Below are 13,236 nucleotides of genomic sequence, written 5' to 3' on the forward strand. Positions count from 1 at the left end.
CCAACAACACCCGCAAACCGGCTTGTTTGTTTCCCTTTCCTGTAATGGCATGCCGGGCATACAGGGGATGAAAACTGATCTGCTTCTTCCTTCAGAACGCGTATCGTGAGCGGTTCAATTAAAAGTTGCCCCCGAATTGCCCGCAGCAGCAGCGCATCCATCGAATCGATGTTGGTACCATTTTTGTTGGTTTGCGTTAAATCCGGTCCTCCGCGATCGATCGTTTCCGTGCAACCGTTTGTACGTGTGTTTGTGTGTGAGTGATCTCCGTCGCAGCATCCGCACGCGAGAAGGGCGGGATTGGAAAGGAAGCAAACGCTACGAAGAAGCAAGGAAGGCAGGTGAAGATCACTCGATCATTCGCTTCCTGAGGTAGGGAAGCTCCATGTTTGATGGTGCCTATGGGGTGCTGATCCGGGGTTTCACTTTTCATAATCTCGCGGGTTCAAACCCGAACTTTTAAAACATTTTGAAGTAAAACATAATTCCGTTCTCGACCCCGTCCGGTCACCCGACCACGAGGCAAAATCCACTTTTGGCAAATCCGCACGATTTGCGTGTTTTTCGATCAATTTGCGCCGAAGCTGCGTTAACTCGCCTGTGTTTTGGTGCGTTGAATTTTTCGTACTTGCGTAATTCGGTACGACGAAACAAATAATCGAAAGTGAATTCGCACCATTCTGTCCATCCTAAAACACGATTATTTAATGTTCCCAAAAGAAAAATATATGTGTTTGTGTGTTTCAGCCCTGTTGTGTAATGATTAGTACGAGTTGAAAGAAAAGGTGAAAAATCTGCAAGGTGTGCAAAAATCCCGAGTCAGAGTGTGTGTATGCATGTAAATCGAGTGTTTTAGGGGTTGCGACTGCGCCAACGGCGAAGGAAGGCCACAAAAAAAGCAAAATTCAAAAAGATATAGCAAAAAAGTGCACAGTGTGAGTGTGGGCCTGGGAGGCGGTAGGGGTGAGGGCTAAAGTGTCCGGGGTGGGTGGTGCGTCCGGCGTCGGGACGCGCAACGTGACGAGCAAAAAGGCGCCAGCACGATGTACGGCAGCCGGGGAAGTGATCGTTCTCGTCCTGGCTCTCGTTCGCCTGTGAAGATCGACGGGTGGGAGCGGGCAGAATATCATCAACAACCCCCTCCACAACAACAACACCAACAGCGACAGCATCGACAAGGCCAAGGAGATGGCCGCCGGGTATGTCCATCGGCGATCATTCGCTACTTTTACGCCAACGCGCAACTTCTGGTTTCGCTGGGCACGTTGGCACTGTTGGTGACGTCGGTAACGGCGGTGATGGCGCTGGACGGCGGTATGTCATTGACCGGGTCCGACATTGCCAGCGTGCAGAATTCAGGTGCAAGTGCAGCACGATGGGCGAAGGCCACCGAAACCGGTTCCGCACATCGGAGGGTGCCCCGATGGCAGATATCACCGTCCACGAGAATCCGCGCACCCGCAGCCGAAGAAAACGACGAAACACCAGGTAGGTTGCAGCAAGATGGTTGACTACTAGCCCACGCGAATGGAAATTTAAGAACGTATAAACATTCAAGAACTCCATCTCCGGACCGTTTTGTCTAACTTAAAAAAAATGCATCAAGACAGGCAGGGAACACAAACGAGCCGGAATTAGGAAGCGGCTTGTTAACGTGCAAACAGATTTCGCTGCTCGGAAAGCAATAAACCCCCCCATCCATGTGAAGAAGGCACGCAATGAGATCACCTGCGATGGATCAACGTCTTGCGCTCGGCGTAGCTGTTCCTGTTGCGTGTAATATTACTTCGCTGCTGCCTTCTTTAAGCGCAAAACAAATCTTCCAAAGATTCAATGCTGGGGCAAGTGGCCTCTGCCATTCCTGCTGCTATTACGACAGTTGGAGGCAGCTTTTTGCTGCGTGTTTACAATAAAAAAACGCTCCCCCGAGATACGGGCATCGCTGAGAAGAAGCAGCAACAACATGCGAGACGAGTTTCTACTCGATTCGCGTTGCCTTTGCCTAAGGAGTGTGGCGCGTTCTTAATAAGGCTTGAAATTTGAGTTGAACTCCCGTATGTTTTGCTTACTGCCGTCTTCTTCTTGTTGTGCCCATTTTTTATTTAACCTCGCGATAGGAGGCTTACGCAAAATGTGCGCAATGTTTGTACTGTGGGTTGTTGTTCTTTGTCCATCACGACTTGGACACGTTTTGATTCCTCCGGTACTATCCAAAGGTTGAAAGAGCAATTATGGGACAGGAATATGGTTAGGTATTTTGCACTCCGTCTAACGTGATTAAGTTATTTCCCACAGATTGGCACTTTACGAGGGTATCTTCATTCCCGAAAGCCGGTGGAAAATGGTTTAAAGATGGTCTCACGACGTACCCGAACTGAAGAACTCAGTTACTCGATGGTTCTGAGCAAGAAGATGTTCCAATCAACGGTGAGGAAGCAACAAAAAATAATAAGGAAATGTTCCCATTTCTGGAGCGACCGCGGTGCTCTGTCCGGACGCACCGAGGCGGCAACAGAAGATGAGACCTTCGAGTCTTATCAGCATATTTCCCGCGAGAGTGTGTACGGCACGTTCGCCGTCATACATTTCGCAACCAACACCCGGGACCGTGTGCGATACAGTCCCGTACCACACACCGACAGCATGATAGGGCGCATGGGAATCAATCAATCGTCTAATCACAACCATCCGTCACATCAATTCCCCTACGCGCGAGCGAGCGGTGCGATCTTGATCGTTGGGAAGGATCATCATCCGGCGAGTGGGAAAGTGTGTTCGTTCGAGATAAGCCGCAACCCTCCGAAAGTAGTACTTTTTTAGCACAAAACCCCTGCAAAAGTTTTTCTTCTCCTCCCGCCCAAAAGAAAAACCCGTGGTAAACGAACTTCGACACCTCACCGGTCGGGGACTTACGGCAAAAAGGATTTCGACCGGATGCGCAGGCAATCATGTTTAATGCATGCATGTATTCCAATTTTCGCCGGAATTCATTTACCGGTGAGATGGGTTTTGGGAGGGTTTTGGGCACGAAAAAAAGGGTACATTTTGCCTGTTTATAACTTTAAGTCAAATGTTGTACCCTAGCGTGTGCGATATATTTTTAGTACATGCGTGATAAATGTTCAACCAATAATCGAATCGATTTGCGGTTTTCTAGAATTACGGGAATTCCAATTTCACAAAACCTTCAGCTTTTCCCGCTGAGAGCGGTTCCCGATGCCAATGCCGAGCGATGGAATATATTTGATATTTCTGTAAACCTCAATATCGTAACATATTTATAAATACAGAAATTGGATTTACTGATGCACGTGTACACCAACAACTGCGCTTCGTGGAACAATATTTTATTGAAATACCTCGCGCACGGTTGATGCAGTGTAACCAGTATTTACATGCTTGTTTGTCGTTGCGTTGAAGTTGGCTACTGGTGAAAATTATTTACCACTCCCCGGTTTTGATCCCCATCACCTGATTTAATATTATTTTTCTTGATCAAATAGCTTCCGGCTGGCACTATCGAACATACAGATAGCGATTATGTCAGCCATCATCTCCCGGGGAAATGATGGTTGGTTGGAAAAGTGATTTAGAACCGATTGCGCCAATGTTTTTGTGTGCATGGCTGGACACGCCAGCGAACTCATTGCATTGGTGGTGGTGAAAATTACTGACGCTTCGCTCCGTATCCTGTCTGTTCCGACGTGGTAGCTGGTGGGCAAAATATCTCCTCCTCCGACATGCTCCGACAGTTTTCGGCCTGCTTCGATCAGATATCATGCGAATCTCCCGAGCTGGCTGCACCCATTTTATCGCGACTGTACCAACGTATGACGCGCGAAATTAGAGACGGAACCGTGTGAGCGATGGCAGGATGCATGCGTGCATTATAATCCTATTTCGAAGCGGTAATTGCAGGTGCAGTGCTTCGACGAATGTTAGCATTTTTGCTGATGCTGTGATGGTAGAATAAAATCATTTCGTTCCTCAATTTCGGTGATGGGTGTCTACTTGGAGGGACGCGATGGTGCGATGCTAAATGGAATAGGAGGGAATACATTTATTTCAATATCTCTTTACGCGTAAAGGTGTGTGTTTGTGTGCGCTTTTTTTTCGCCTTTCTTTCGTTTGTTTGTTTGTGCACGATTCCCTCCCACCGTGGTTAGATATGTTTTATGTGGTCGACGAAAGCTTGCGTGAACGTGGGTTCGTTTGCTGGATTTATTTGTTTGTTCGCCAGACCACGATTTTGGTAGGTTTTTCGGTCCGCTAGACACACATAGGCTATACGGTACATCTGTTCCCGATTATATCGCATCGCTCCCCCCATGGAACAGCGTCGTCCTCTTTGCAAACAATGGTGACCTTAAAATACTTCGCTCCGTGTTTGAACACCTGAGGGTAGACGAAATAATCTACAATATGCAATGTGTTCGGTTTGTTTTATTGTCCTGCGGGAGTTGAAGGAAAGAACGGGCATATGCTATGCTATTTCCATTAGATAGCGGTCCTTGAGTTGCACTTACCGTTATTTAACATGCAAATTTATCGCTGTTTGAGTAGTTATTTGTGTTGCTCTCTGTTTTACATGTGCTCTGTCCCCCAACGGCGCCGTACACATATCACTTAGCTTGTAGCTCAAGAGAAATGTGGACAAAAAACTTCATCAGTAGATGATGTTGATTCGTACACGGGTCAATAATTTTGCTTCCAACTCCAATTCCGACCACTTTTTGTTTTGTTTTCGTCCGCATCCCAGCGGGAAACGTGTCCTCAGTAAGGTCGCCCTACGAGTGGCCCCCCTGCCTGAAAGCCATAGCAGCGAGTGAGTTTCTTGAACGAAAAGATAAGTCGCCTCATTATAGCAAAGCGGCAATAAGGAAGCCAGAGCTACCGATTGTGCCTCGTCCAGTTGATCGCCTTTGCCTAGTGATAGAGGTCGCCAAATCCGTGTTTTTCCACGTTCCTTTCGCTCGCTCTCTCCCTACATCTCCCAAAGGAAACTACACAACACATACGCATACATCATACACGCACCGGGACGGAAAGCGCCCTGGGAAGAAGCACAAGGTCGAGGACGGAACGGAAGCGAAATCAATTTTCGTAGATTGTTCGCCCGCAAATCATGGAGTCTTTTTCCACTTCCTTCCGCCTTCTAATACGTCTTTCACGCTCGAATGGGAGCTTGCTCAACGGTGAAAATGTAGGAAAAATTGGGCACAGGCAACTCGTCGTCCTGACCATCGCGGGGAAGGAGGGAAGAGGGCAGATGAGGAGAGTAACAGGAGTCAGGTGAAAGTGGATTCCGTACAAAAAAAAAACAAAATGCGCAGTAAAAATGCTCCGCTAAGAGGATGTGTTCCGATGGCTGGAGCCTCCCAAAGTCTGGTGCTGTGCCTGGACGATATGTGTCGAGTTTTCCGTTCTTTTTCGCATTTTCCGAATCCATTTATGAACTGGCGCCAGCCTTCGGGCTTTGCGTCCCACTCTCAGGTTAATATTGCATGAGTCAGACATGAGGGGAATGGGCCAGGATAATATTGCGCTCCGATGACACGTGTAAACTGCGCTAGGTGATTACTTACTATCGGGCAATGACGTACATTATCTCCATTAAATAAAACGAATTCACCGGAAAGGACGGATATCATCGAGTTTCCCGTCCCCAATTCTGGAAGGTGTCAAACAAAATCAAAGTGTATCGCTTGGTCGTGGAGCGCACGGTGTAACGGTGGCGCGGAGTGGTTTTATTGCACGTCGAAATAGCGCCGTGATTGGGAACAATTGAATTTTTCCTTTTCGATGTGCGTACCGAAGACGCTTGGCGCTGAACGCTGCCAATGTTGGCTGTTCTTATCGGCTCGGCTTTGTTTCTCTCTTCCTCTTCCGTTCTATGAATAAATGACGATGATGGAACTAGCTACCATGAAAGCGATCGTTACGCGGACAAATTGTAACTAGAAAATGTGTACTCCCGTCCTGGCCGCTTATCGCATGATTAATGCTTATTCAAGTACCATCATTCATCGTAATTAGCAGCGTGAAGGATAACAATTTGTCCCTTCGCTGGTGTCCTTTTCGGTGCCCTGCGGTGCGCCTAGCCGAGCGCTTGGACGAGGTTCGCAAAAGGCGAAATTAATTAATGGAATGAAATGCTTCAATCACCCCGTCATGATCATCATAATTGAACATTGATTGCTTTTCACCCGGCGAGCAGCGATTGTTGCCAGCGAACGAGGCGATGTTAGAAGCGTAAAGGTGGAAAACTGGACCAATTGTACACCGTGAATGTGTGGCTTGATATGTCCAAGGTTGGTTGAGTTCGAAAGCAAACCTAAACCGGGAGAGATTTCGCCCTGGGTAAGAAACGGGACACGCAAGACGCGTGACAGCTTGATGATTGAGCAGCAAATTTTATGCCACCATACCTGTCCGGGCCCTTGCTACTACCAGCTACTACACAGTTGTGTTGCAACATCAAAATTAAATGATGCCAGCAACACTCTTGCGAGCTACAATCAAGCGAGCGAAGGGATGCTTTCGATTCATCGACCTCACAAACAGCGCAGGTCATGGTCGTGGAGGTCCCGGATGGTGCAAAAGGTGCTAAAGCCACCGGCCGACAAAGGTGAAATTGCTTCCAGCAAATCAAGCTGGCATTCCCATTTCTTTACAATTTCAACGCCAATGGATCCACAGCCCCATCCGTCCCCCGTGGGAGTCCTTGATTACCTTGCAGGGTTGATTTCGACGAGCCCAACCGAATGCGAATGAGGACGATCCTTGTGTCAGTGTACGGTCAGGATTCCAGCATCGAACGCTGCCTCGGGATGGATCTATTCAAATTCGGTTGCTTCCAACAAAAGCCCAATCAGTTGGAATATCTCCCAACGTCACCGGCCTGCTCCCAGGACCCGTTGGGCTGTGGGCATTGCTCTTTATTCATCTCGGCGCGTTCCAGAAAACTATCGCCCATCATTCGTACTCCCCTGCATGCCAGCTGTACGAATGGGGGGCTGCTGTACGGTATTTTATTGTTCGACTAACCAACCAACCGAACCGACCGAATGTGTGGATAGGAACGGCTGGATGGACTGTTGTGGCTGCATCTCGGTAGACAAAAAGCGGACATCAAATTTGTATCAATTTTCCACCACATCACATCACCATCATCATCATCATCATCATCACCAGCGTTCCCGGTTGGCGACCTAGCATCGGGCAGGTCGCTTTGGTCTAGGTTCGTGGTTTTGGTGGATTTCCCATCATCCGTAGCCTTTTACCGTCTCCCAGCCAACACAATGGGCAATCGGATGGGACATGTGTGGTCGATGGATCCTTTCCATCCCAGCATGGGTACCGAGCGTTCTGTTGAATGTGGGTTACATCGTTGGAAAAAAGGCGATTTCGCTACAACTACAGCATCCTCCAAATATGCTCAGTCTCTGCCCATCCGCAACCGGACTGACGTACGGATGTAGCATGCAATGAGTTAGACGAACCGGTGACATCGGTCCAACGCGATCCTTTGTCATTCCGACAGGCGTACGTCGGGTCGTGGAAGTAAATGTGGTCCGAAGCGTTACAAAAAAATTTCCCTTTCTTGGGAAATCTTCCGCTTTCGGAGGGTTTTTTTTCCAAATGGGTAAGGAACACTTTCGGGGCGTCATTTGATTAGCGAAGAGAACATTTCGGGATGTAAAGTGAATTGCAGAGTACCAGCAGCTGTAAGTCGGGATGTTCAACCGAACCCAAATTAATCATTGTACTGTAGTACTGCGAACTAAACTCCATTAAGTTTACTACTCACCGGTCAGAGGAAGTCCGGATGCAGAATTGCGTCTGTTCGATCACCCGTTTGATAGGAACCACACATTTCTTTAATAAAAACTCGCCTCCTGAGACCACTTGAGATATTAAATAACAGAAGCAAAGGCTACTTGACCACTACTTGAGCACTCTGACACATAAGTTACGCATGAAGGGCAACAATATTATGAAATGAAGATTCAAACCAAAATAATGTTCGTTCAGTGTATTTGAATTGCTGATCGACAGAACAATGTGAACGTCTGTTTCTGTTTTATTTCATCCATACTGGTGTGGGAGCGACACTGGCCAGTCAATGCATCGGTTAATTAGTTGAATTGAACGACACTCCGCCGCTTGCAGATCGTACATGATGTCTGACTGTGAATACACGAAGCTGAGCACGGACGTTCCGGCAATACATCATGCATCCATAATTACAACCGAGTGCCATACAGTTGGAGGTGATGAATGTGACACCCGGCATCGTTTGACGGCTCGGTTGTGTCACGCACGAGCTCAGCTGAAACTTAATCTCTTACTGTCGGTTTGGTTTTGTGTGGAACTGGGTGGCTGTTCTGTTGTGGTTCGTTGCAATATTGTGCCTTATTTACAGCACTGTTTCGCATGCGTAGCGATGAAAGTACCTTGGAGGTGGTGATGAAGATTGCATTTATCAGCTGCGCTGAAGTTCGATAACAGTGAAGAAGTTTGCCATAATGTCGAATGCATGATGACGCACGATTTCTATCCATCTATTACTCAGCTCAGGCCGTTTTTAGTCAAGAATTCCCTACTATATGGTGACTAACGATATTCTCTGCGACGTGCTTTCCGATTGTAAGAATGCTTACCCGAACCACAATGGGACTTACCATGTTTGGGCGAATGAGTAATTAAACCAACATCAATGGAATCAAACGGACGGTTGCACGGACACGACACGATATTGATATTAGTTCATACATCCCAACCCCACATTGTTGCGTAACGGATCGATCGGTCTTACGATCCGTTGTTTGGACGGTACAAGAAAGGCATCAGTTTATTCGCTTGTACCATCCCGATTGATATGCACACCGTGTGGAAACTATAATATAAATATGCTCCTTCAACACTTCTCCTTTCCAGCAAATGCCCGGTGTATTTGCTGGTGTGTATCCCAAAAAGTTTTCCCCAACGCTTGTCACCCATTGTGTGGTGTTAAAAAGGGTTGTTAACTGCGGCCCATGCATGCCTTAGAGCCGCCACCATCCGTCGAAGCATATTTTCCGTCAATTGTGGTTCACTTTTTTTTTGCGCTCTCTCGAGCGCGTATGAAAAGGGATATGTTCGTTGGAGAATGTAGGCTGCGGTGTTCGTGGTGCCATTGTATTGTCGTAAGTTCTTCTATGATCACATAAACTCTGCTACCGAATGCTTACAACCAGGGGAGGCTACACGGATGTGTTCCGGGTGTAGTTAGCTAAATCGGGCCGGCCGGAGAACCCGGCGCGGACGAAGCTGTAATTGGATGCGGAGAACTTCCATCCTTTTGTCCTTTTGTGGTCTGGACAAATACACATTTTTTCCCATTCGTTCGACTCCTCGTGATTGTGAGGTTTTGCGTTTGAGAGATGCTTTTGTTGGGTAAAATTGGAATGGCCTTTGACGGAGCAAAATGGATCCATTTAAATATTCACAACCGAACTGTATTGTGCGCTTCAGAAAGATGGGGAAGGGGGGAGCCCTTCGAAAAAGGTAGGCCTCCGTGTTCGAATGCTGTTTTGTTGCTGTGCGTCAGTGTTTGACAAATGGTGAGCACAGTTGTGGGTGAACGCCTGATATATGGGGATGTAATTGTGGTGCACAAATAAACGGAAATAGTTTGGTCGTTTGAAAAAAAAAACATCTTGAAGTATGTGGCAACAGAATGTTATTTAACCGAAATTATAAATAAACTTTTCCCTTCGTTACTTACATTTTCTTACAGCGAAGCACTCTCAAGTGTGTTTATGTTGAAGCGTTTAATGTAACGAACCTCCCGAGCAATTGCAAATATGTGTCACCGAGGCATGAGAACCGAGGGTTGAGAACACTGAGTGACACTCAAGTAGACAATTATTCTATCAGCTGTAAGTATCGGTCTAAGTAACTCTTCCCACTTGTTCGATATGTGCGATCTACTGTCACACGCACGTGCCTTTGGTTGGTTGCAATGGCGTTTCTTTGTTAAAGATTCAACGTGCCAGCGAGCGCTTGCTTCGTACTGTTTTCAATTGAATCCAATTGATTTAAGTCGCACGAGTCGGGCGGAGGTCGTGAGAGCATTATTGTAAAAGAAAGAACACAAGTGCTTGCGGACGCTGGCGGAGAAATGTCTTGCAATTGTTATGGTTGGTGTAAAATTGTTCAAGTTTTTAGAAGCTACAAACAAAATTTTACAAACTGCAAAAAACTGACTTCTTATCAGCTGACCTCCCTGTCTGGATGACGATGGATGCGGCTGGACATTAATTGTGATAACGACTTCCACGACAGACAGAAAAAAGCATTCCAAAAACGTCCTCGTAATAAGTGGAAACGCTACTACCTCTCGTGCATAGCTCCAGATGAGCTTTTTCTTCATTTGGTGCTCTTAAAAGCGCAATATTTTAAGGGAAACTTTTAAGATAACTTTATAAGAATAATGTTTATGACCCCCATAATTCTAATGTATCATAGAATGTGCAAGAATCTGTAGTTTGTATATTTTTTTTTCTCCACTGCTCAATACGGATCGTCGGGCGCACCTTCTCGGTCGAGAGGATTTGAAGAATTTTTAATTAATGTTCGCCGTGCTCTGCGGTCTTGTTTGGATGGTCAAAATGTTGTGAAGCGCAAAAGCTAAAGCCACCCCCAAAAGCATCGAACTCTGCTCGCTGGCACACCGGGTGTGTAGGACGGTGGTTTGCTAGAAATGAAATAGTAGAGTTTGCTAAGCTCTTATCGCGCACCTCGTAGGTCATGAGCACCGTCACCGTCAACTCTGTTACTTGGTTCGGTTCGGGAGCAACCTTGCTAAAATTACGCCGCGTACCTGTCGAAGCACCTCACGCTGTCCCATCGGGTGCCTTACTCACCGGTAAGCAATGAACCCGGGTCAATCTAAATGCTGGACAGAAATGTTGACGCTTCACTGACGCTCCACTCTACGCCACTGGACTGTGACGATGAAGCTGAGAATGTTGCTCCGTCGCCGTGTTTATGCAACCGGCGTATTGCTGGGCCCGCTTCCGGGTGCTGTTGGTTGACCTCTCGTTTCGGTAAATAACTTCCCGTGATCTTGTTGCGGTACGACGGCGCTAATGCTTATGCTGTAACTGATAGCTACGCTACGGCATTGCTTCCTTACCACTGTGCTCACCGAACTTTATCCTTTGCCGGAGTGACAGCATCTATCTGTCTCCCGTCAGGTGTTGGAATGGCAGAACCAGTACCAGTACGGCAGTGTGTCTACCGTTGTTTGCGTGGTACCTGCCTGATACCGATGTTTACCCTTACCCCGGTCGGGCGGTTGTTTCGAAAAGCTAATTTAGGAACGAAACCCCAAAACATATTTGCCTTAACGAAACGTAAAGTTGATAAGTGAGTACGCAGTCAAGAATGAGAGTATTGTCGAAAGATGCTGCTTCTCGCTTTAATCTGCTTAAATCTCTCACAATGCAAACGAAACAAGATCACTATCACAAGCTTTCGGTGAAAAGTGACTTCACGGCAGCCAATATTGATGCGAGATTATTATTCACTCTTTAGCTCCATTGTTTCGGCAGGTTAATGTGGTGGTAATTATCAACGTGTCTCCATCAGAATCCTGTTGGGTGGTGGGTTTTATTAAAACATTACCTGGACTGAGGAACCCACACCCCCCCGGCACTACAATTAATCTTCGCCTTTACACCAACTTCACGGGTGGGTTATAGTTAAATCCCCGCGACACATCATAAATTGTCTCCGTGCATCACCATCGCCATCGTCATGATTGTCCTCGTCGTCTGCAGTACCGTGCACCGCTCATCCAGCGGTGTGACATCAACTGTTTCATCATTATTATCAGTCACTTTATCACCACGATGATGCGGCCGCGATCTTTCCAAACCGGTGCGCTACTAACCGTGCCGAGGTCCCGGTCTCCCGGTGCCGATGGGAAGTAATGATGCTAATAACAATAACATTCAACATCAGTGCGCATCGTTTGAGATGTCGATAGCGTCTTTACACGTATCTTAGAGTCTGGCGTGTGTGGTGCGGTGTTTGCGCGGATAGGTGCAGTTGATTCGTTTAGTGGTTCTTTTTTGTGTCTACCTTTTGCGCCATCCCGTATCGATAAGCTCGTTAGTTTAACGTTCATCTCTGGCGAAAGATCGTTTTATATAGAAAAAACACAAAAGGTGGAGTCAGGTGATGGGCTTACCGGTGTTCTGCAGAGATCTTCATCCCTTTATTGCGCTAATGCTCAATATACCGGAGCCACTTCCTGTACTGACACTTTCCCCTCCGAAAGCTCTGCTATGCACATGAAAAGCCATTGTTTCGCGATTTATTTGTATCCTTTTTTGGTTTTTATCGAAATGCTTCTTTGGAGGGAGAAAATTGACATGAAGTCGTTTGATGTGTTCGTCCATGTTCGTCTTGTGTTTTCGAATACTGTTGGAATAATATTATAGACACCTTCAGCTTTGGCAATAGCTGATCTATTAACTAACTGGTCCACGGATTGCGCCATGACCTTTATCACTCAACATGATGGTAAGTGATAATTATGTAACGCTCGTCGTGAATTTACGATAACCGTTAATCGACCGGTGTTGAGTGGTGGTAAGACATAAAATATAGACGTAAATCTGGCGCAGGCATAAGACATTGATTCTTATCTTCGAAGGCACCCGAGGCGTATGCCGGCACCGTCCTCATGTAAAAAGCGAACGATAAAAGTAAGAGTGTTGGGGCTGCTACCTAGTGCTTGCTTCTCGGGGCCGCGCCCCAGACGGTTGATCTGCAAGAATGGCTTTCAGTTAGGGGATGCTATCATCGTTATTATCATGAACATCACCATCAACCAATCTGAAGGATCAAAACGATGGGGCGTTTAACATTTTTTATCACTTGTTATTTCAACCACACCGTACCGTACCAACCCCATAATCTGATGGTGGGGCGAGATCTGAAAACAGGGTGAGTTCGGGGTGATCTCGCATAGGTACCTGCCCGGACGAAGTTCCACAGAGATTCTTTAATTAAGTAGTTCATTTTGCGTCAGTCGCAGATTGCGTTATCGCTGATAACTATTCGCGCGAGAGAAGGCCTATTGTGTGGATCGTTTTTTTTTTTTGTTAATTTCAATCAACCACTACTACAATCGTAAATTTATTCGTTATTTGCATCAAGTTACCCTACTGCTCTGTACCG

The 13,236-nt window shown here is 46.7% G+C and overlaps 1 protein-coding gene across 1 annotated transcript in view; it reads left to right on the top strand.

Moving 5' to 3' along the window:
• The first annotated feature begins 1,043 nt into the window (after nucleotides 1-1,043).
• The window catches only part of LOC128309742 (low-density lipoprotein receptor-related protein 1), a 74,510-nt gene continuing 62,317 nt past the window's right edge, over nucleotides 1,044-13,236 (top strand). The window contains exon 1 of the mRNA XM_053046206.1: nucleotides 1,044-1,488. Coding sequence (XP_052902166.1) covers nucleotides 1,044-1,488 — 445 coding nt within the window. The remainder of the gene's footprint in view (nucleotides 1,489-13,236) is intronic.

This window comes from Anopheles moucheti, chromosome 2, assembly GCF_943734755.1.
Source record: "Anopheles moucheti chromosome 2, idAnoMoucSN_F20_07, whole genome shotgun sequence".
Classification (NCBI taxonomy): domain Eukaryota; kingdom Metazoa; phylum Arthropoda; class Insecta; order Diptera; family Culicidae; genus Anopheles; species Anopheles moucheti.